The following is a 24,446-nucleotide window of genomic DNA, read 5'->3' as shown; positions in this document are numbered from 1 at the left end:
AAGAATAAAAGCACAGTGGTGCTGGCTTGCTGAATGTCTCAAGGCAGGAGATGCCCCCTCCCTTGTGACCCACAGCTCTGCCTATTCACTCTCCAGCTCTGCAATGGGCTAGAATCTGTCAAAGCTAAAGGAAACCTTATTTCTCTCCTAAACAGTTTTTAATGTAATTTAAAAGAAGCCTTGATGGGAAAGATTTAACTATGGGAAAGAAGACAGAAGGAACAGTAAAATGGCAAAAGTAACATTAACACATATCTACTGCATGAGCTGTGAACATTAATGCTTTTTAAGCACTAAAAACCTTGTAAAATGTACAGTGTATAACATGCCCGCCTTACCACTAGGTCTAATCATGTGTGTCCATTTGGGAAGTCCTATAGACAGACCAGAAGGAAAAGGGGCTGGGGATTTACAGATTAGTTATGAATGAATTGCAGATGAATAGCAGTGGCAGTTGTGGAATAAATGCACAAACAGGCAGTTGGAGCAGTTGTCACTGACTGAATGAGAGTGAAGTGATGCAACAAAAGCATCCTGTGAGAAATACAGCTGTGGCTCCACCAGCATTTTCCACTCACCACTGCTTCATTACTCAGCAATAACCATACCTCATCATTAAAGAGCAGGTTTAGAAAGTCCATCCTTACACAATTTCAATGATCTTGATTACTAGCTAGCATGATTGAGCTAAGTGCTGGCAAATCAGCTATGCGCATCTAAGAATCCATCTTAAAATCAAGAGCAAATTCCTAATTTTGGAAACTTTGAAAGCAGTCAATGAAGGATCCCTTTGGTTTTGCTTCAAGCAGGTGGAACATGGGAATAGCATAACATTTTAAAATTCATCCTAATTTGTTACCTGCTATACAAAATAGAAACTGCTTGTAGGCCTGAAGTGTATTGCAAATTTGAAAAATAATTAAAAAAAACCCCAACCCTCACTCAGTAAAGCACTGGAGCTTAATATTGTAGCCAGAAGTCAATAAAATAATTATTGCTGAGCTAACTTAAATCCTCCCTCTTTCCCAAGTATTTGCACCCAGCAGAAATAGTTTATTATAATCAGTCCTCCGGTATCAGTTATAGACAATTTTAAACATATGTGGAAAAAATATTCTTCAGCTGGTTTAAATAGAGTGGAAAGAAAGCTCAGACTACTTCTCAGAAACCCTGGCTCAGCCTCCTGTTGTTCTCCAGATTTCCTCTGTAGCTCTGCTTTTAAGACTTTGCAGATAGATACTGTTTATGCCCCAGTTTCCTGTTATCACCACTGGAGCTGGGTACTAGGATCAGAGCTTCTCTGGGAATCTCACTGGATACTCCTCCATACCTTTTGGAAGTCAAAAACATTCAGAGTGTGGCTTTTCTTATTTAACAATGTATTATCTTCTTCTTCTAATTATTTGTTGGACAGTATATTATTTTACTTCAGATTTGAATATAATGGATTTGTGTTAGCAATCTGTCACTTTAAAGCACTTTGACAGATAAAGTTTCTTGTACTAACAAAGCCCTCAGACAATCTCTTGAAACACTTTTGAAGGGAATTTAGAGAATAGTTACTGACAGTAATAGCCTTAATATCTTTTGAAAACACTGCAAACTTATTCTAAATTGTGACTCCTGCAAGGTAATTTGCACGTTATTATGAAAGGCATTTCAAAATGGGTATTTACTGATGTGCTGCTTCAGTGTATTTGGGGACAGCACATACGAGTTTGTTTGGGTTTTTATTGTGAATACATTACATTCAAGATGGTCATCAATATAACAGCTTGAGCAAAGGGGACTATATGAGACAGAGAAAAACAAAGTGCACCATAGGCAACCTGACTTCTAAAATGCTTACTCCTCCCTCCTTTTTGTATGCCTAAGATTTGCAGAACTGCAGAGCTTTTCACATAGCACAATAATGATTTTCAAGTAATTTGTGTGTAGGGGGACAGTGACAGGAAAACAGAGCATTAAAACGGCAATTTTGCAATTCATCCTTTGTGGGGTGCTACCCAAACTTCTTGCACACACGTAGGGACAGATACAAAAGGGAGTCATCCTCTAGCTATGGTTTGAATGGCAGCAGCTATGACTGCTAGTTTGTGTTGCCATTTCATGCTGTCAGTCTGTTAGATGTGCTCAGAGTATGTGGTCCTTAAGAGACACAGGTTTGGGAGTGCCTATCCTGTGAATCCCAGATGGCCTCGGGCAGTAGATGAGCACTTATGTAACTCAGCCCAAATACAGTGGTGGTGCCTCTAGGTATTCGCAGGAGCAGATCTTATGTAAGATTTTTCTGGGAATATATAAATGCCTAAAGTCTCCGACGTACTTTCTGCTGTTTAAGTCACTCTCTTTGACTCAGACAGTTAATTTCTGACAAAGAATAGGCATCATCTCATGTGACTTCAGCCATCTAGAAATTACACAGCTAATTGTGTAGGATTCCTCTCTATTCAAGGGAGAAGCACCTATACAGAATAATTTACCTTACTGATCTTCCAGTGGGACTGGGGACCTAACCATATGCCCTTAGTGACATACTAGGTGCTATGGCATCTCCCAAATGGCCTGCGGCTGCCACTCCAGAAGGGTGCTGGTTCTGACAGGTTCTGTGTCATATCTGCCACATTCATGGAGATGTCTTGGGCTATTAGTATGCCTCTACAGTAGTGCTTTGGCTCAGATCAGGAGGTCACTTTTCAAGTGAATATCTCAGTTATCTTCATTTACACACTGAGCATTCTCCCAGCTTGTAAGCTTCTTTCACTTGAATTTAAACCAGATGATACACAGCAAGAACTCAATGAATGCACTACAAGCCATTCAGAGGCATGCAGCCCATGGCACCTGAAAAGACCTAGTAGCTGTGGATGCTGGGTCATCAGCATCAAGTGTTTCACTATGCAGTCTACTGATATTGCTAATTTAGATATGGATATGGTTTAGATCAGAAGGAATTCAGACTGGTTTTAACTCAAATCTGGACTCATGGACTGAGTTCAGGGGTTCAGGGTTTGGAGACAATTAAGCACACTCCTAGAGATCAACCTTCTTTTTAGTTTCATCTGAAAGGAATCCAGTTCATGCACTCTGAAACATGAACCAAATCACAGTGTGTGGAGACAACCAGAAGATTTGCTTCCAAAGTATACTCCTGACACAAATTACATATTACTGCAGATGTACCCTTGGGTATCTGAGGGCACCTTTACTGGTAGAAGCACCTACATTTAGGCAAATTAATTCTGCTCGTATTGTTGGACAGGGTGAATCAGCCTCTGGAGGCAATTATCTCCCTCCATTGACCACAGAAAGAGTCTTGGCAACTGGTTTATACTAGATACCTAATGGTATATGGCAAGCCTGGTGAGCTGAATCTTCTAGTTCAATAAATACAAAAGAGAAAAATTATAATGCCACTACAAACATCAGAGGAAAGGTGTTGGAAGGGAAATTCTGCAGAGCAGAGCAGCAGAGACCTTTGGTGAAAGACAAGAAATAAGAAAGTCAGAAAAGACAACAGGAGTTGAGCTGGCAGTTTGACCTGGATGTCAGCATAGATAAAAACAACAAGTGAGAGCAAGGGACAATACACCACTAGTACAAACTGAGAATGTCTTTATAACATCAAAAGACAAGAGAATAAAAAAATTCAGCATTCCCCAAATTCTTTCCAGTTCTGCCATCTCCCCATTACTAATTAATTTGTCATGAGGCAAGAAAGTGGTCTCAGGAGAAGGAAACCAAGAGACATCTTTTCTGTTGCCTGTCCCACCATATGTCATGTTGAAGTCCAAAGAACATTAGAGATCTGATCATTGTTATGCTGACCAAAACTGACCAATTCAATACAACATATAAACAAGGAAAAAGAATTACAGACATCTACGATCGTATTCACAAGAGTCCTGATGATTCAGAATTGTCCACACAATAAAGTCATACTTATAAAAGATGGTTTGTTTCCCAAAGAAGAATAATCCCATCAGAAGTGAATATTAAAACAGCATGTGAAAAAAAAATCTTCGTCTTAATTGCTGCTTAATTAGAGTGGCAGAAATAACCATACAACCAAAACATGGCGAGTTTCAATATTATGCACTGATACAGTGATGATGTAACATAAAAAGTGCCAAGCTAGTTTATAAGAGAGTGAGTAATTACTGCAGGATATGGAAGTAATTTTGAGCAGGTAGAAGGGTGTACTTCCACCTCAGTACTTTTAGTATCTCCTAGTACAAAAGATAAAGTTATGAAATGTAATGGTGTAGCTGGGCTTAACTAATACATCCTTCTTCGGATGGTGAACTGATGGAGCAAACAGGAACAGCTAAATATATCATGATTCTTCAGGCAAGCAAGATGTTAGGATAAACAAAAAGATTTTCCTGCCTTAAAAACTACTAAGAAGAAATACTGATCCCATTGAAGTCAGTAGCAATATTCTTAGAAACAAACTAGGTCAGGATTTTACTTTTCCAATTTGTAGCTGTACTTCTTTTCAGGTAACACCTGAAATAGCACCAGCTGTATTCAAAAACTTAATGGCTGGTTTTTACTGTGAAGAGAAGAGTCCTTGGCAGAGGCCTATTTTATAGGTGTTTTGTAGTCTTTTATGGTGCTCTCATAAAAAAAAACAGTTTTAACAACTAGGAAAAGATACTGCAACAGGTCCAAAAAGCAGTGCTGACTATGCTGCTCAGAGAAGCAGATGTTGAAGTAGGAAGAGACCGAATGTCTGATGTACTGGAAAGTGGTTTGTTAACCTTATGTGGCCAAATTCTCCTAAAAATCACCACCACAAGTCAAAGATGATCCTTTAAAGATGTATTACAGAGGTTTGAATCTATTCTAGACCTTTCTCCACTAATGAAACAATCATTAACATAGTATAAGCAAAGGAAACCGTACGTGCTTTTGAACAGTATAGCATTAAATAGTTTTTGTCATGGGCTATGTAATATCCTTGAGACTATTCATCAAGGCTCAGTTGTAGTTCAGCTTAACGCACTGCGGCTCTTCCTGGTTTAATGTCTTACTCTCCCCACGCCCCTTCCAGAGAGCTCTGCTGCCTATAGGTGGATAGAGGGCTCGAGGGAGAGGAAAAATAAATTCTGCCTTTTATAAATCAGTATCATAATGTGTAACCAACTCTACAGGACATTCTATAATGTAACAGTGTATGTGATGGGGTTGGAGAGTTGGGTGAGGGCTGCATTTAAGGCTGACGGCGCATGATAGCAGACACACCAAGAATCTTGGTTCCTTTTCTATTCCCCTCAACACTGCACTGGACTAACACAGCAAACATCAATTGCTGGGGAACCAGCACAGCCAAAGTCTGCTGACTTTGTGAGGACAACATGATGCTTGCGTCTCTAGTATGTGGCTTGAGAGTAGTTGGCAAAGTGAGGTCTGAAGGCTATGGGGAACTGCAGCCTTTCCTTAGCCCTGGGAGAGGGAAACACTAAAAATCAGTGATGGCTACAATTTATTTAAGCATGCTGAAATAGATCACACTCATCAGCCATATTTAAAGTAGGAAAGAAGGAGCAGAACTGGAGGGTATTTTTGGTGGTATTCCAATTTATATACAGTATTTTAATTATTGCATGTTCTCATTAGCATATGTTCTCAATGAAAGCAAATGTAGGTGATGACTCCCATTTGTGTGGCGTGTGCCTGTATTTGAAAATTGGGATTCATATGTAAGGGAGGCTGGAAACAGCCCAAGAAATATACTTAAGTAGCTCTTCCTGAAAAACAGTGGTATTATGCAGTAGGAAGGGATGCTCTTCCTGTTCTGTCTGAGAATGCTAATATAGGTAAACGTAAGGTCATGCACCTATGTCAAAAAAGGAAAGAAAGGAAGAAACAGAAGAAGACACACTCTAGAATACAACCATCTTCTGAATCATCCAGTGAATCTAGTATTATTTATTTTTTTTCTTTGTAGTCCTTGAGGCAGAGGAAATTCCTTCCAGTGTGCTTTACAAAATGCTAACTGGGCCATTAATGATTAACAAATAAATAATACTGTCTACAGACAGTTATTTTTCTTCTTATGAAGTCAGTCCCTCTCTCACTGTAAATCTGCCACGTTACTTCTGATAGCAGTTTTGATAAATGAGCTCATATAAAAATTTTAGAGGTTAGTTTGAGGTGAATGAATGAAAATGCTGTCATGAAATCTAAGACCTTTGGGTATACCTGTGACAACGTGGAACTTGAGGTCACTTACTGCTTGAAGTCCTAAGGGTTTAAAGGCACAATTCACATGAGCCTCAAATAAAGCAATAAAAGATGCTGCCTAGTATGACTTTTTTCAACCCATTGTGATGTACACTTTAAAAAATGTTTGGTTTTCATCTATTATTTAATAATCTAGTACAATCTTTACTACTGTTCGGGGAGATGTTGTTAGACAAATAGGTTTTTGTTGTCTTTTTATCTTTCTGTTTTTTTGCTAAAGCAAATGGAGTCTCTTCAAGCCATTAACCAAAGTGACTTGTAAACAAAGAGGCAATTTAACAGCATCCCCACAGCATTACATTCCTACTTAACCCTGTGAAGACTGTGCAATGTGAAAACTCAAATGATCAAAGAGTTGTTCCTTAGCTAGGATTCTAGTAAATAATCTGGTATTTTTACAGATGTGTAATTGCACTATTTTTGCAATTACATTATTCAAGAATATAATCCCAAAGGCAAGGAGCCCTTACAACAGTTGTTCTATCCAGTCTGCACCTCTGATTGATTTCTCTGCTTTATATAACATTCATTTAGTGGAAGTGAATGATAAGCATTGTCAGAACTGCAGTGTAAACCAGAGCATTTCCAGGAAAGGAAGTAAGCTGTAACATCAAAGGAATGTGGAGTGGAATGGCTGCTCTGTAGAGTGGCAGGGCTATTTGCATTCACTGTATTTGTTACAAAATAAACATTTATTTTCTATTAAATTGCCTGCTGCAGTATTTACCACTGTCACAGTTTGGTGTGCTAGTGACCTACCCATCATCCCATCCTCCACCCCCAAACATATCTCAGGTTTTTGTCACAACAAGTGAAATAAAAGTGCCACATAATTCAGTATGCTTTCTGTCAGAGCATTCAATATGTGCAGAAAAATTAAATTTGGGAATGAGGTAAGAAGGAAACAAGGGTTTCAGCTAGCCCTAAGGTCATTCTGGTTATTCTCTGCTTGCTTGGGCAAAGTTACTATAATTATTCTTTTTCTAGATTAAGCACATTTTTGCCCTCTTCAGCAAAGACATGTTTTAATAGTTACTGCTCTTTTCAGCCTTGTGCATGCCAGAAGCTATAGTTGGTCATGCCAGTGTTCATGAAAAATCATGTGCACAAACTTTAATCTTATCATTTATTTACTCTTCAAGTGACAGTCATAAAATTTTACATGAAATAAGAGACTTAAAGCAGAATTGACACCACCAAAAGTTATTTTTACCTACTAATAATCAGAATAATGGCTAACACTGCAAATTGTTTGAGGCAGTTCCTTAAAGCAAACATAAATGCTACTGCTACCGCTGTAGTAGTGTTCTGCTGATGAAGATGTTTTTTACTTTTTCTTTTTTTTGTGGAACACGATGTTATATGAACTCACTCATTTGCTGTGTTCTTATTCCGGTAATGTGTATTAATGACAGCACTAAGAGAAGAAAGAACTTTCATGTCCATTTGTTCAATGAGTTGGCTAGTTATCAACAGGTATGTATAGCTTACCAACAGGAAAAAGTTTCTACACATAATTAATTCTCCTTATTGTCGACTCATTTATTTTATTATTTCTGAATACAGCATGGCCTCCCTTTACTCTGTACTAGCTAGTTTCTAGCTCACCTATCTTTCTTTTCTTAAATTGGCAAAAAGCTCAACCTTCTCCACCTCTGTCCACATAAAGAAGAGCACATAAGGAAGTTAAGCCACCATGGCTTCACTAAGGGCAAATCGTGCCTGATAAATTTGGTGACCTTCTATAACACGGTTACAGCATTGGTGGATAAGGGAAGAGCAATGGATGTCATCTACCTGGACTTGTGCAAAGTATTTCACACTGTCCTGCATGGCATCCTTGTCTCTAAATTGTAGAGACATTGGTTTGATGGATGGACCACTTGGTGGATAAGGAATTGGCTGGATGGTCACACTGAAAGAGTTGCGGTCAAGGGCTTGATGTCCAACTGGAGAGCAGTGATGAGTGGCGTTCTGCAGGGGTTGGTATTGGGACCAGCGCTGTTTAACATTTTTGCTGGTGACATGGACAGCGGGATTGAGTCCACCCCCAGCAAGTTTGCTGACAACACCAAGCTGTGTGGTGCGGTCGACATGCTGGAGAAAATTGATGCCAACCAGATGCAGCTTGACAGGCTTGAGAGGTGGGCCTGTGCGAACCTCATGAAGTTCAACAAGGCCAAGTGCAAGGTGCTGCACATGGGTTGGGGCAATCCCAAGCACAAATAGAGCCTGGGCAATAAGTGGATTAAGAGCAGCCCTGCAGAGAAGGACTTGGGGCTGCTGATTGATGAGAAGCTCAACATGACCCGGCAATGTGCGTTTGCATCCCAGAAAGCAAACCATATCCTGGGCTGCATCAAGAGAAGTGTGACCAGCAATTTGAGGGATGTGATTCTCCCCCTCTATTCTGCTCTTGTGAGACTCCACCTGGAGAACTGTGTTCAGCTCTGGTGCCCCAACATAAGAAGGACGTGGACCTGCTGGAGCAGGTCCAGAGGAGGGACATGAAGATGATCAGAGGGCTGGAGCACTTCTATGAGGACAGGCTGAGACAGTTGAGCTTGTTCCGCTTGGAGAAGAGAAACCTCTGAGGAGCCCTTATAGTAGCCTTCCAGTACCTAAAGGGGGCCTACAAGAAAGCTGGAGAGGGTCTTTTTTACAGGGCACGTAGTGATAGGACAAGGGGTAATGGCTTTAAACTGAAAGAGGGTAGATTTAGATTAGATATAAGGAAGAAGTTCTTCACTGTGAGGGTGGTGAGGCACTGGCACAGGTTGCCCAGAGAGGTTGTGGATGCCCCATCCCTGGAAGTGTTCAAGGCCAGGTTGGATGGGGCTCTGAGCAACCTGGTCTAGTGGAAGGTGTCCCTGCCCATGGCAGGGGGGTTGAAACTAAATGGTCTTTAAGGTCCCTTGCAATCCAAATCGTTCTATGATTCTATGATCCTATGATAAAAACCCAGTGATTGTGCTACTTTCCCATAAGCATCAGAACAGCAGAAAAGCCTTGCTTTCAACACAAGAAACAACAGCTTTAATTGCTGCCATTGAAGTGCTAAGCAGTCCAGTTACCTATCCTAAAAAACAGCATGCTTCAATGTAAGTCAGTAATGTAGGGATTGCCACAGGCTCTCAGGAGCATTGACAGGCAGAATATGCCTGCTGTTTTAATGAGGAGTGCAATGCTCCACTCCACCATACAAACCATTTCCCCACCCAGTTAAATACGACACAGCTATTAGAAAGAGAAGAAATAAGACTCACTCAATAAAGTAGACTTCCCCCTTTTCTGTATAAGCCATTTCCCAGTTATCAGGCAGTGGGCCCAAGTCATCATTCTCTTCAGGTTTAGTCTGCTTTGTTACATCCATATCTTCCTTTGCTTCTTCAGGCTGAGTATATCCTGGTGCAGGACAAGGTTGGGTGGAAGATGCCTCACCTGAGACACCTGTACTCTTCTCTTCATGTTCACTTGATTCTAGAGAAAAAGAGAGAAAAATTACAGGTTTTGCATATCCAAGTTAAAGGTAGAGAATTTACCAGGTGCAAGTCTCCAAGGAATACTCTATGAACTGCAAGTCTTGAAATAAAGAGAAAAATTCTGTTGGGTTTACACAAGGGTCCCTCTGATGATGCATTTTATATGGAACACAATAAAAGAAAATAAAGCAATAAAACCAAACTAAACCAAGAAACTAATAAAGAGCTAAGAAACAAGCCAAAAAGTTCTGGCTTGTTCTGTCCTGGGAGTCCTTCCAGACCAGCACTGAGCAGGCGGAGCTTCATATCCAGCAATGCTACTGTCTCATGTCTTAACTTTTAAAACTACACACTCATAAAGCAACTACCCTACTGTTTTACTACAGACAACAGATCCTTTTTAGTTAAAAAAGTATATACGCTAACTGCTTTACCTATATCCATACATCGAAGAAATCAATATGACATCCATCAACTCATAGCAATATATTAACTGTATAGAAAGTGGTTGTGATTTCATTACGGATATAATCTGTGGGAGACTTAGTTTCCTAGAGCCAATGACAAATACTTCCTATACCCAACATGGTTGTGTCTCACTGCGAGCAAGAATATATTCAGGAAAGACTCTTCCTTTACTATTTCTTTTTCAGTACTTGATCTTTCACTTTTTATTGATTTTACCTTCCATAAAGTCAGAAATTAAAATATGTGTTCAGTAGTATCTCTACCACCATCAGCTCCCACAGAGCAGTCCACATACTTTAGCTAAACAGTGCAGTAAAACTTAGCAATACTTGTTAAAACATCTGCTGAACACAAACATATCACAAAACCACAAAGATACCTCAAAAAAAAAAAAAAAATCAGCTAAATAGGGACCAGGTTTGCAGTATTAGGAGTCTACATGTGCCTTATCCACACTGCTGAACACTCACCTCCACACTGAAAAGTCTACATGTTCACCTGCATGAACGAATATCACATAGCAGGGCTTCCATGCACACAACTTTTAATGACAGTGGAGAAAATGCAATCTTTTCTTGACTACTACTAGCTCAAACAGAGGATGGTTGAGAGAACTTGTCCTACTAAAGAAAGAGATTCCTTCATCCTTGGAAGTGAATAAATTTGGTTGACTGGTCTACTAGGTATGTGTTTGTAAGCTGTGTTTTATCATATGGTCTGTCTATCATTGAAAAAATGTGGCAGGAACCTGTTGTCTCAGTGGACAATAGAAGCTCTCATCCTTGGATCCTTTTTTTCTGTTGCACTTAAATGAAGCCTGATCTCATTGAAAGAGTAGTCAGACCCCTACTTTTGGCCAAATGAACTGCAACTAAAATAAATTCACAATTTTAATGTAGCGACTGAATCTCCACTGACTATGATGGGATCCTAGTCAGATGGCTGAAATGACCCTACATGTTAAGTTAGGTAAACCAAATTCAGTCCTACTTAGGCTAGTTGCTCAGCTGCTACATAGTTAAAATGAGGGGAGATGAATCTGAGACCTAGTGAGCATGGCTTTAGATTAGGTTACGTGAAGACTAATGATATAAGCTCACCAACAGACATAAATCATAGGCACACAATGAATATCAGAAGAGAACTGAGAACAAACTGTGAACTTGTACATCAGTATTTAATCAAAATGGGACATATTTGGTGTAATAGAGACTAGACTGAGACTACTATAGCTTGTTCATAAAGATAGGTAAGAAATGAAGTAAGTTTGTATGATTTTGTATCATCAAAAGTGTATATACTCTTGCTCTGACTAATGCTGTATGGACTATATTGAAGTCTGGATAATTATAAAAAAAAGAAAGGAGAAAATATGTTTTTAAAAGAAGTCAACAATGTAGTCTACAATAAAGTTCAAGAAGATGGTAATTTCTTAAATGAGCTAACAGTGCATCCAGAGCATGGAACTATGCAGATACTTGTGTGAAGCATGTAGGAGGTGGAAGACCACTTGGGTGAAATCACCTCATTTGTGACGCTTAGGACAACAAGAAAGAAGAACAAGAAAAAAATTAATAACAATGGTCTTAAACCCCCAGATTTTAATAAACTCACAGAATTAATAAATTCAGTGTTATGGCAAGCAATGGTAAGAGAAAAGTTGTTCAGGAGAACAGCTAAAGATTAAATAAACAATACTAAGAATGCAAGCACAAATTTTTCTAATGAAAAATAAAAATAATAAATATAATCAGAGATAATTTTGATTAAGCCATGACTTTTCAATAGTCTGCTACTTGAGACAGAATTGTACAAAAGGTAGCATCTGTAGCACAGATGTGGTGACATTGCTGTGGCTTGGGATTTTACAATATCTATAATATGTGTTCTTCCTCAAGATATTATTTTCAACAGGCCTGAAGAGGTCAGATCCTTGATTTTCAATAACTGTATTAACAAATCCCAGACATTATGATGGCAGAAAAAATGTGAAAATTAAGCCTTGAGGATTAGAAGAGATACTTTGAGCTTGTCTAAGACAGAGATTGCTATCAAAATATGGCAGGGGAAAAAAGGAACCTGATGCTTATTTAACAACTTAAAAATATAATTATTTTAAAGCCAATCTCATGAATTATCAATTAATGGACCATTAGCTTTTAATAGCTTACTCTGATAATGGAGAAGGCATCATGATAACTAAAACCCAAGCAATTAAGGTAGAATTGCCTAATGCCATTTAAGAACATTAAGTTTTACACAGTGGACATCCTAGTCACACTTATCTGGAACACAGCCCTACGGTGTCATCTCATCTTTTGTTATGAGTATCTATCATTCATATACTCCAGGTAAGGTAGATATTCACCTTACTGGTTTTCTTTCTGCTAATATATATTCATATATAATGTTTGATATGATAAAAAGCAGGAGTTCTGGTTTAAAACTAGCAGTGTCTTAAATGTACAAATTAAGTTTGAAATACTACAGTAACACACTGTGAGCACAAATACTTATCTTCAGACAATATATGATATAAAAAAAAATCTTCAAATTGTACCATGAGTCCAGAAGTATTTTTGTCACTAAAAAAAGAAAAAAAAACAACAAAAAAATCAATTGACTTTACATCAATGAAATAGGCTACTAGAGCTGCTGTCTCGCTACAAAACAGATTACATGGTCCAGTTTTCAAAAGCAGTTTAGCACAGTATCTTCAGTGTCCTGGGAAGTGACAGAATAGGCACCAGTAAAGCACCAGCAAGTTATTGCACATGTGGAATACAAAAAACTTTGAGAACAAGACAATGTGTATGTTAAAAGTACCTACTTATCATTAAATACTCTAAGTTCATCTCTGTAGTACTCCAACTCCAAATACCAGCAGTTAAAATATTACTGGTTGATATGACATATTCTCTACACAGTTCTTGGACAATATGGTGACCATTTTTTAAAAATAACTGGTAGTTATGTTGTGATAGTCTCAGAATTTGAGCCTTCATCAATGCTGTTCCTTGCACTTTAAATTGTTTCTATTATTTACAGTCTAACTCTTGAGATTTGCCATCTAATCATGTAAGAGGACCTCGTCACTTTATTCCTCTATATTAATGCTGCAGATTATTCACGCAGTAAAGTTTAAAAAGTTATTCTTTTCTTCCAAAAGAACCAATTCAGATGACCTAAGCAATATCAGCAGAGAACAAATTAAAGGAAATATTATTAAATAGTTATTTATGGAGTGGTTTTAGCAGCTCGCAACGAAAATATTGCAGCTCTTTATACCCTTATTATATCTAAATGACTAATTTGTTAAATTTTGCATAGGAAACAGTCCATCCATTTTAAATGACTGTTGGATACAAGAGTAGTGTAGTTCATGTTTGCTGAGGTATGTGCATCTATTTTCTTGAGAAAATATACTCTGCACCCTTGGAGCTGTTGCCTTTCCCACAGAGCTGTAGGCATATTTGGGTTTTGGTGCTTTGCATGGAGGCACTGTTCCCACTGACTACTAACACAAGAACTAGGAGCTGATGTGGGGGAAGGAAAACAGGACACATGGAGACTGGGTGAGCATAGGGTATTCTGTAGGTCATAGGTTGCGACCTACCTGTGATAAATTGAGTTTAGAGAACACACCTACAACAGAAATATCAATGGATACCAACTTCTGTATTTTTTAAAATCTCATGGCTCTTGGATGCCATGTGTATAATTTTCATGCCCCTGGCTGTCTTTGCTGTGTAATAATAAAAGAGTAAACTCAACCTGTCGCCTGGGACTACTGCACCTTGCGTGGTGATTGATGGCATTGGGACTCCACCCTGTTGCTTCATTATCAACCTAAGGCATGGAATGATAATTCTGAAATTTTATGTCATATCTTATCCCTCAATTAATTTGAGCCTGCCAGAACTTTCATTCTCTGGGTGCAACTTATCATTGCTCACGTAATGTCAGAATAATGCACATACATAAGCATTCTTTCAATGTTAGAGTGGTTCCTCTGGAGTTTGGATGATAAACAATGTCAGAAGTGTGAAGCAAATGTGACATGACCAACACAGTGTCAAATCATGATGCTGGTTGTGAAGGAGACTGACAATTCTCTGCAGACATGAACAGCAACAGCAGTGAAAGCCAAATGTCTGACAAACAGGTTGCAATTTGACCAAGCCTCTTTTTGCTTCTTTTGTCAAAGCATCAGTTTTACAGAAATTGTTCATTTCAATGCAGTGTCCATCAAGAAAGGCTTCTTGTATGCAAGATATCTCACACAAACCAGTGAATGGCAGAGACCCAACCTAGAGCAGCCAGAAGTCCAGTAATGTGGGCAATTGCACTAGGTGTGAAAAACCCAATGCTAACTCTAGACTTGGCCATCTTAACAGCTAATCTATAGATCGTGTCTCTCATATGCTGCTTGGCAAACAGCAGGATTCTTCATTTAAATTTAGCCATCTAGGCCTTTGTGTATCTGTAGGCTGAGTTAAGCATTCTAGATTGTAGAGGTGATCCCCTAAAATGAGTATCTTAAACAGCTATGGTCTCTTACTCTTTGGAATTGCCTCTTTCTCCTTACTTTATATAAAGAGAGCAGAAACAAGTAGCTCAAACAAAAAGTAAGGCATTTAGGCATATAATTTACTAAAGTTGGTTGAAATAAATCCCATCTCCCAATAATACTATTCTGTCCTGAGACAACTTGATCCAGGATGGAAGACTGAGAGTGCTGCATTCTAAAATGGCCAAAAGCCCCATTCTGAAGAATTGAGAAGGATTCCTGTTGGGTTCTGGGCTGAGGACAGGTAACAAAAATCAGAAAGAATAAACACATTGTGCAGCACAAAATGACAAGAAGACAATTATGGATCATGGTTGAAGATCTCCAGTCTGTCCATATACAACTGTATGAGGGGAATCTGATGGCCTACAAAGCAAGGTATGTGGAAGTGAATTAATGAAAAATTGATTCCTACTAATAAAGCTCAACAGATGCACAGAATATCTAAACAGACACTGAAAAGTGGTCTGAAAAATCAGACCAAAAGCACAAAGATCTTTGCAACTACAAATGTCACCTATTGATCTGATAAAGATGGGTTTATTTTCTTCAGATTCATCTTAGATCTGTTACAATTTCAACCTAGCAGTCCTAGGTGTTACAGCAGTCCTTTGAGTTGCCAGACTCTGATACCTTTGGCAGTTAAAAAGCCATTAAGTTGCTGAGCATCTATAAAAATGTGTCAGTGTTTCAGATGTCCCATGAGTCCTATATTTAATAAAAGACTCCCGTTAGAAGTGAAGCATTTCAAACAGAATACACTTTCTAAAAGAACTGGAAATAACAAATAACCCACCCTCCTTGCTTCTTTATAAAAACTAGAGTGCTCCCTCCACCAAGAGTTTAAAAAAAAATAAAATAATTTTTGACATATTCTGGTTTTCCTGATTGTTCAAAGACACAAACTACAAATGCACACACATTTTAGAGGTAGCCAAGACTCCATCAGCACACACAGAAAATGACTGCAGTAACAGGGTCCGTGGGAGCTACAGTGCCCAACAAAGGCAACACAGCATGTATGTACAGAGCTGCTTTGCTACAATCCCCAAAGTCCTCAATCAGTGTAACTGAACAACAAAACCCTGCTTATGAAACCATGAGAGCCAACACAGGCACTGCTTGTTCTGCTGGCCACACCTACAGGAATTACTTTGTGGGGGGTGAAGAGGGGGAGGAAGGGGGCTGTCTTACACCAATGCTCCTGTATTTCATTTTGTAACACAGCACATGCTGTTTCTTGGGTGCTGCCTAGTCATCGTTCACATAGAATTTGTCTGGGAGAAGAAAACTATAGGTATACAATGCAAGGAGAAAAAGCAGGTAAACACTGCCTCTTGATCCAGTTCAAGCTGAAACATATTGCCCTGGAAAATGCACCTCAGCAATTGGTCCGTTATGTGGCACATTCTGAACAACTGCAAAGTGATCTTTCTAATGATTTCTACAATACACATCAGAGACCAAATCCTGCCTTTGCCTCTTTTGCTGTGAAAGTATCCTGGCAACAGAGCCAGTGCTGATGTTTTATGTAAGGATTTCTGGGCTTCATCCTTTTCTGCTTAGCTGTGTAGGAAAGGCACTAAGCATCAGAGCATTGTCGGCAGATGCGCTGTTGTGGGCAAGGGATGAGCAAGGCTCATACAGTATGTGGTGGTAATGGCCACGGAGTAATGCTGCAGCCCTTTGGCGAGCCAAGAGGGGAGAATGAGATCCACTCTCACCCCACCGCTCCCTGCCACCCGCCCTTGTACACAGGGATGGATTCTGCAATGGAATTTGCCCTTACATGTAATGTTAGGCAACAACTACAGAAAAGCGTGCGGCAAATACATCCCTCATGGGAAGATATTCAATTCTATATACTTTCTAATGCAGTAGGAGAAAAAAAAGTACATATAGAATCTGCAGTACGAAAATCTTTTTTACAGTGCTTAGAAGATTAGGTAATGGATTTTTTTGTTTCACATTAACCTATACATATAGAGAACTTGCAGTATTCCATTTTATTTTCTCATTCATATGATTGTCACTACAGACTTCTACCGCAATAATTTGTTTCTGCATTTCTAAGTTCACCAAAAAGGATTCACAGAGTTATTTCTCAGAGAGATATAAGTCTGAATTCTTTAATTTCCTACTTCAACAACACCACCAACAAAATTTCTTAAATGGTATTTCAGAATGAAAATGATTAAGTACTGTAAAATGATGACTTGCTGAAATGTTGATTACCTGCTTGGGAAAAGGCTGGAGTGCTATCACTCAGGATACTAGTCAGTATCTTGAGCCCCTTTTTTTCTGAAGAACTATGCTCCAAGATGTAAAACAACAGCTGCCTTTTAGGACTAGACATCTGAACCTTTATCAGCTTTATGCAGGCTCTGAAACATTGCTGAAAAGGGTCCTTCCTGACAGTATTGCCAGCTAAGTTTCATCAGCACTGTCAAAAATTCATTTATATGATGACAACTTTACTCTTCCACAATATTGCTAAGATTTCATAACAATTTACAAAAGTTCACTTCATAACGTAGCCAACTCTCTTGTGAGTATCACCATTTGAGAACAAGGAGACCTGAAACACAGAGACTAGATTCATTTGACTAAATTGCAGTTCTCTAGACTCCCTCTATAGTCAATGGAGAGAAATAGGCACTTGTGATTGATTTCCTAACCTAGAAATCTAAAACAGGTCACATGAATGAACTGTATTCAGAAAGTAGGTGTTTTTCTCTTTGGTCTATGAAGAGGCTTCAAAGGGACTAGTTCAGAGACAGGTATCTTTACGGCAGCTGAGGTAAGTGAGATGACTCCCCAAAACGGAGGTTAAGTAATTTGTTTTAGGCTTCAGAGAAATCCTGTTATTCAGGATTCCTGGCTTTCAGTCTTGCAAGAACATCCTTACCTGAACATGCATATTCTCACTGCAGAAGGAGGTAACTGAGGACTCTGTGAATAACAGAAACGCATTGAAAAGTAAGAAGGAAGAACAGACCTGGTGTTACTGTCACGTCATTTCCATTGACCACAGGTCTTTCTTCCTCTTCTTCCTCTGGTGGTTCAATACCTGTCTTCTCCATATTGCTCACAGACTTATTCCTTTTACGTTTGCCTTCAGCCCCGGGACTGGCACCTGGGAGGATCTGATCTGTTACATTTAACAGCAGTGGAGCTGGTTCTGCTGGAGGCTTCGGAGTGCCGTAATAGTTGTCTGGAAAGAAAAGAAAAGGAATATCACATAAATTTGGAGAAATACGTATGCTGCTGCTGCTGCTTCTTTTGCCTTAGGTTAATGGGATTATGTGAGGTAGGATCTGGTTCATCAGCTAATATAAATATTAGTTCAAAATGGTAAATATTCACCTTTCATGAAATGCTAATTAATTTTCTTGGTGTAACACTAGTGATCAAATCATGCTCACAAGTATATACCATATTAGGACTTCCTGAAACTTTAACAGGGTAAATTAATATTCCTCTCACGGAAATACCTGACAAATAGGTAGCATACCAGAGCTGTTTGCTTATTTCAAACTGTTAGTTAGGACAAATTACTTTTGTAACATTTATGCCACAATAAAAGTTTTTGAAGGATCAAAAGGACCATAAAAGTATTGGCTATGTTATGTCATTTTCACACCCCCCCAAATCCTCTCATCTGCTTAGAAAGTAAATAATCATTGAATGATTCAGAGATTTACAGTATTCAGTAATGCTTGCACTATCTCACTTTTCCTATTTGTCAAATTTTTGCTATTCATGAGCTCCAAATTTTAATGGTTAATGCTAATGTGTTTTCAAAAAAGTTGAAACCTTATGCTTTACGGCTTAAAATTATCTCAGAGTACTAAGGAATTCTGAGAAGACTAAAGGTGGCTGACAGATCACCCTCTATTTGTCTCTCATGAAATTACTGGCAACTTCCTCTGAATCACCTACTTTCTGTCAGAAGGATTATTAGATTAGATGGACCATGGTCTCCTCTTATCTATTAATATCTGTATGTTTGCATTTCTAGCATATCTGGTATGAAAACTGGTTTGTTACTGACACCTCAAATTTGTCTTCAAAAATATGGTTAAAAATAAAATATTAAAATAATTAAATAAAAGAATATAAAAAAATGAGCGAGTCCTCTCTAAAAAAACCCCATGAAGACTACTATAAGACATAAAGATAAAAACATGCTATATATGCAGAGTTATCTTTTTTCATCTGCAAGTTGCATTGAAGGGCAGTGAACATGATGCCTTACAAGTAGATTTTCAGCAGTTAGTATGGGAAACTAAAAATACTGTCCAGCTCTGAGAAACGTTTCCAAAGCAAAAAGTACCTATGTAAGGATATTAAGTTGCTGAAGGTATTTGTAGACCGTATGACCATTTTTTATTTCTTAACCCACAACTTAGGGCTTCTGCGTGATGAAATAAAACTAGCAACTGGCAAAAATTATTTTCACCACATGAGTGTGACACAGATAAAGAAATATCTTGTATCTGCACAGTAAACCATCATAAGATGCATTTTGCAAGCAAAGTAAAAATTGTTTCTGGTACTAGTATTCTTGTGTGTTTCCAATGAATTACAATGTTCAGCCACATGACCACGTCAATAAAGGTAAGTAAGTAATTGAGCGGTCTTGCAACAACTGAATACTCTATGAATTTTTTGCAGTGGTTTAACAAAACGATATTTGATATTTCTGTAATTGTAATACACTAGAAAAATCTACTGTGTTAAATGGCCCTTGTACTCACTCTGGGCTTAGGGATAGCACAATGAAAAACTCACTCACTGAAGATTTTCTTTGGATTTTATGAGATGGCAGCGGGTTTAACACAGAGCCCCGAGGGTAGTAGAGCAATGGTTGTGCCTTTGGATGGATGGCTGTGACCTGCTCTCCCACAGTCTGCAGGAGGACTCTCTGACTCCCAGGGTTAAAGCAGGAGAGCAGGATTTAGAGTCTAAGGGAGGGAAGGGAAATCTACATCGATCCACTTGAAAAACTGTATGTCCAATATATGTCAAAATCAGATCTGGTCACATGTCTGAAATACTACATATTTTGAAAAAAGGATTCCTCAATTTAAAAAATTCCTTCTTGACCTAAGCCATTTTACCAGTCTGAAAGTTAATCAGTGGCACAGGTGCCATAAGCTTCACAAAACTTGTGAAGTATGCACTGATTTCCACTGATTTAATAAATGCCAGCACACAAATCCCAGGGTTATAGGACCATTGTGATACAAACCGTTAGACTAAAAGTGCAGTACTTTGGCTTTTTTTCCTTTGTTCTTAGTTTTGGCATTGTCACACAAAACTGAGTGCAGTAGTAATTAGTAGTAATGCTAATACCTGAATAGAAGATGTTTTAAATGAAGGACATGCTTTTCTATTTTTTGAATATTAAACACTTCTTCACTTTGACTGACTCTATGCATTAGTGGGAGAAAGAGACAAAAGTCATAACAAAAAAAAAAAGTATGAATATGACAGATATAAAAATATAAGAAACAAAAATGCACATTTGAGATTAGGAGCCAAAGAGGATTTCACTCTTCCAGTTTCAAACTGAAAATGCAGTATAATTTCCAACTTCTGTCCTCTAACATAATATGTTATATGCTTTATAATCCAGTAATAATTGATTTAAAAGTGAGTTTTGCATATTAGTTGCTATCTATCTACTTATCCTTTATTCAAAAATATGCGTAAGCAGTGCAAATAAAAATAAGAAACTGGTCTACAGCTATATAACATTGACATAATCTGTGCATCATAAAAATGATGAAAAGAATTCATACAGTTCCAAAGGAAAAAATATATAGGATGAGAGACCCAGCCATTTTAATGAAGGAGCAATGCTCCACTAAATTAAAATTAGAATCAATGTAAACTGCATCTTCTGTCAAAAAGAGTTTCTCAGTGTCTTGGAATTCCTTGCCTGAACCTTAGAAATTAGTATTAGAGCTAATGGGAGACTCTCATAAAGCCTCAGCAATTGTTGTATCTAGGTATAATGCAGAGACTAAATGTTGAAACACCGTAACTTTTGTTGCAATGATGTTTGGAAAATCTCTGATAACAGCTCTTTTTCATCTTGCCTGAGCAAAGGACAGGGCTGGTTCAAGATGTTACTGCTGAAACAGTACTTAAGCATAAGGTACTGAAGTTCAGCCTCTTATAAGTACAAAAAGCACACCAAGTAAATAATTTTAATTGTGTTTAATTTAAAAAAAAAAGAATTAATAAAAAAAAAGAAAGCTTACTAAAAGAAAACATAAATCCCGTGCTCATTGGTAGTCAAAAAAGCTCGCAGTTAGGAGCTTTAAAAAAAGGAATGGAGCACAAAACAGAAAACACCTTTATAGCACTATACAAAACTACAGAGTACCCTCCCTTTTGTATACTGCCTGCTGTTCTGGTACTTACCTCTCAAAAATTACATGGGGGATCTAAAGAAGCGCAATTAAAGCTTGGAACTGCTTAAATTGATTTGGAATTTTCAGCTTGGAAAGGGGACAACTGAAGAGGGATATGGCAGATATGTATAAAATCAGGAGAACCCTGGGAAAGTGCCTAGAAAATAAATGAATGGATGCTTGGCTTCTCACTACATGAGAACAAGAGGATGCCCAATGAAATTAGCAGGTTTAAAACAAGCAAAAGAAGTGGGTTTTTTTCACACAGCAAAAAAGAATAGTGGCATTCACTGTCAGATGCTGCCAGTATCATAAATATGGTCAAAAGGCAACAATACAAAGTCATAGAAGAAAAAACCATGAAAGCCTATTAAATGTAAAGGTACAAATTCTGAATCAAGAATTCCATATAATACAGATTGGTGGAGCACAGAATGTATCTCTGCATGCCTTCCCTGTTCTTATATTTTTTGCCTTAACATCTACCAAGGGGCAGTGGTAGAGGCAGAGTACAGGGCTACAGTTTCCCTTGGTTTGACTCAGTGCAGCTGCTCTCTTACCCAGGTCCATCCTTGTTGTACTTAAAAAACGTGTGCATACTCCTCTACCACCCCAGCACAAAGTCAAGAGGTCAGCTTAAGCCAGCAGAGCTTAAGCTAAGCTCTTGGCATTGGACCTGACTAAAAGCCTTCACAGACAGGCAGTTCAGAATGAGTATTTAATTGCAGAAAAAAACACCACTGCTTAATCCATCTTGCTGCTGTGCCTGATTGCCTCAGTGCTCCCAGCCTGTTTCCGAGTCCAGTTCAACACTGAAGATGGTCTAACATAACCTGTTTGACTTTGCTGCCGAAACGGCTTGGAAGCCATAGCACAGTTACAATTACCAAGTATTCCTTGGCACCCCTAAGCTGCATGAAAAGGTCTACATGATTCTGTAAAGAGGGAGTCAGATAAAATTACTGGGGAGGTTAGCCCTGATGACAGAGACCAGATCAGGAAGTCAGAAAGTCAGAAGCAGCAGAAGAAGGAGAAACTGAGGAGGACAACGCAGCCTTTTTTTTTTTCTTAACCTGAGCTCACCTATGTCAGGAAGTAGTAAGACTTTTATTTTATCGATAAACTGTTTGATGATGAAGCAATAGATCCTAACTTGTTTCCTGAAAAAGGGTAAGTAAGCCCTTAGCGAAGAAAAAAAAGGCAAAGCATTTGGGTGGTAGTAAAGAAGCAGAAGAATCATAATGCTGAAATGGTAACAAGACTCAGATCTACTGATAGTCACTTTATCGATGTGCTCAACAGCCAGTGATCCCAATTTTAAATGTGTCTCCCATGATGTGCTCCACTTTGCACTGTGTTGCAGGGACTGACCTACCTGCACTTTCCTCTGCCTGGCCTTGCCGAGCACCTCCACCACCAGGCCCCCCAGCCCCTCTCCCCTTCTGTGAGGAAAGAACCCAAAATGCACCATAGAGCGGACAACTCCACCTTCCACCCTTCCGCACACAGAAGGGAGAGGAAGGGCTTTTTGCCAGGTCTGCAGCCCTGGCTGTCGAGGAGGACATGCTCCCTTAGCTCCTGGCACTGGCCAGCCTGTACCATCAGAGTATGGAGGAAGGTGTTATTGCTGGGAGAGTCCTTGGCTCCTGAAGCTCCACTGATCTCATCTAACAAATGAAAAAGTCTAGTTTAAAAATATAAGTATTATGAAAAGTTAAAACTGGTGCTGAGGAATTAGGAAATTACAGTGAGAATGAACAATCAGAAAGAAAACGAGAGGTGTTCCAGAGCCAAAGCTTTTAATATGAATACTTCTAACTATGGTGTGACTCAGATTCTGAGCCCAGAATGAGATACACATTCCTTTTCACACTTATTTTTAGAGTGGGATGAAACAATACCCAGCTACAAATACACCCCTGCTTCTGCTTATTCAGCACCCTCATTTAGATTGATCTGTCTGTACTGTTTATACAACTTTGAATTGCTGATGTATCAGTCAAAATTGTGTGAGTCAGCCACAACTCTAGGAAATGAAAGACAAACCTTATTTTTCAGTTATTAGAACAATAACTGCAAATGTTATGATGAATGTTAAATCTCTACATATTGCTTTTGTGGTCAATCACTGGTGACAATAAATTAAGGGGAAAGTACTCAGAAGTCTAATTGTTGTTTGGATATAAGAGTTACATTTTAACAGCTCACAAACAAATACACATGGAAAAATAATAGATTGCAATGGTATACAGAGTTTTAGGTAGGCAGACATTAGCTTAATTCTTAATTAAAATAATAATGTGAATAAATGTGAATATTTTATTATTTGATTAAATGATTTTATTATTTTATTCAAAGGTGATAGCTGCATTTGTTTATGACTAGAGGCCTATGGCAGACATCAAGAAGCATCTGTTTATAGCCTATATGTGTTTATAATCAATGTCCAGACAGAGACTGGTGACAAAAGGTGTCCCTCAGTGGTCTGTACTGGGACCAGTACTGTTTAGTACCTTCATCAGTGACAAAGACAGTGGGATCGAGTGCACCCACAGCAAGTTTGCCAATGACACCAAGCTGAGTGGTACACTTGACACAACTGAGGGATGGGATGCCATCCAGAGGGACCTGGACAAGCTTGAGAAGTGGGCCCATCTGAACCTCATGAGGTTCAACAAGGCCAAGTGCAAGGTCCTGCACCCGGATCAGAGCAACCCCCGGTATCAATACAGGCTGGAGGATGAAGGGATTGAGAGTAACCCTGCCAAGAAGGACTTGGAGGTACTGGTGGATGAAAAGCAATGTGCACTCGCAGCCCAGAAGACCAACTATATCCTGGGCTGTGTCACAAGAAGTGTGGCCAGCAGGTCAACGGAGGTGATTCTCCCCCTCTACTCCGCTCTGGTGAGACCCCACCTGGAGTACTGCGTCCGGCTCTGTGGCCCCCAACATAAGAAGGACATGGACCTGTTGGAGGGGTCCAGAGGAGGGCCACAAAAATGATCAGGGCGCCGGAGCACCTCTCCTGTGAAGACAGGCTGAGAGAGTTGGGGTTGTTCAGCCTGGAGAAGAGAAGGTTCTGGGGAGACCTTGTTGAGGCCTTGCAGTACTTAAAGGGGCTTACAAGAAAGATGGGGACAAATCTTTTAGCAGGGCCTGTTGTGACAGGACAAGAGGTAACAGTTTTAACTGAAAGAAGGTAGATTCAGACTAGATGTAAGGAAGAAATTTTTTACAGTGAGGGTGGTGAAA

General features: G+C 39.0%; 1 protein-coding gene across 11 annotated transcripts in view; it reads right to left on the bottom strand.

The window, feature by feature from the left end:
- The window catches only part of MAGI2 (membrane associated guanylate kinase, WW and PDZ domain containing 2), a 763,702-nt gene that overhangs the window by 236,771 nt on the left and 502,485 nt on the right, over positions 1-24,446 (bottom strand). For all 11 annotated transcript variants that reach the window (XM_049814030.1, XM_049814031.1, XM_049814020.1 and 8 more), the window contains 2 exons: positions 17,768-17,983; positions 9,516-9,729 (listed from right to left, as the gene is read on the bottom strand). In XM_049814030.1, coding sequence (XP_049669987.1) covers positions 9,516-9,729; positions 17,768-17,983 — 430 coding nt within the window. The remainder of the gene's footprint in view (positions 1-9,515; positions 9,730-17,767; positions 17,984-24,446) is intronic.

The sequence above is a fragment of the Accipiter gentilis genome, chromosome 11, assembly GCF_929443795.1.
Source record: "Accipiter gentilis chromosome 11, bAccGen1.1, whole genome shotgun sequence".
Taxonomy (NCBI): Eukaryota; Metazoa; Chordata; class Aves; order Accipitriformes; family Accipitridae; genus Astur; species Astur gentilis.
This window is presented reverse-complemented; position numbering and strand designations above follow the sequence as displayed.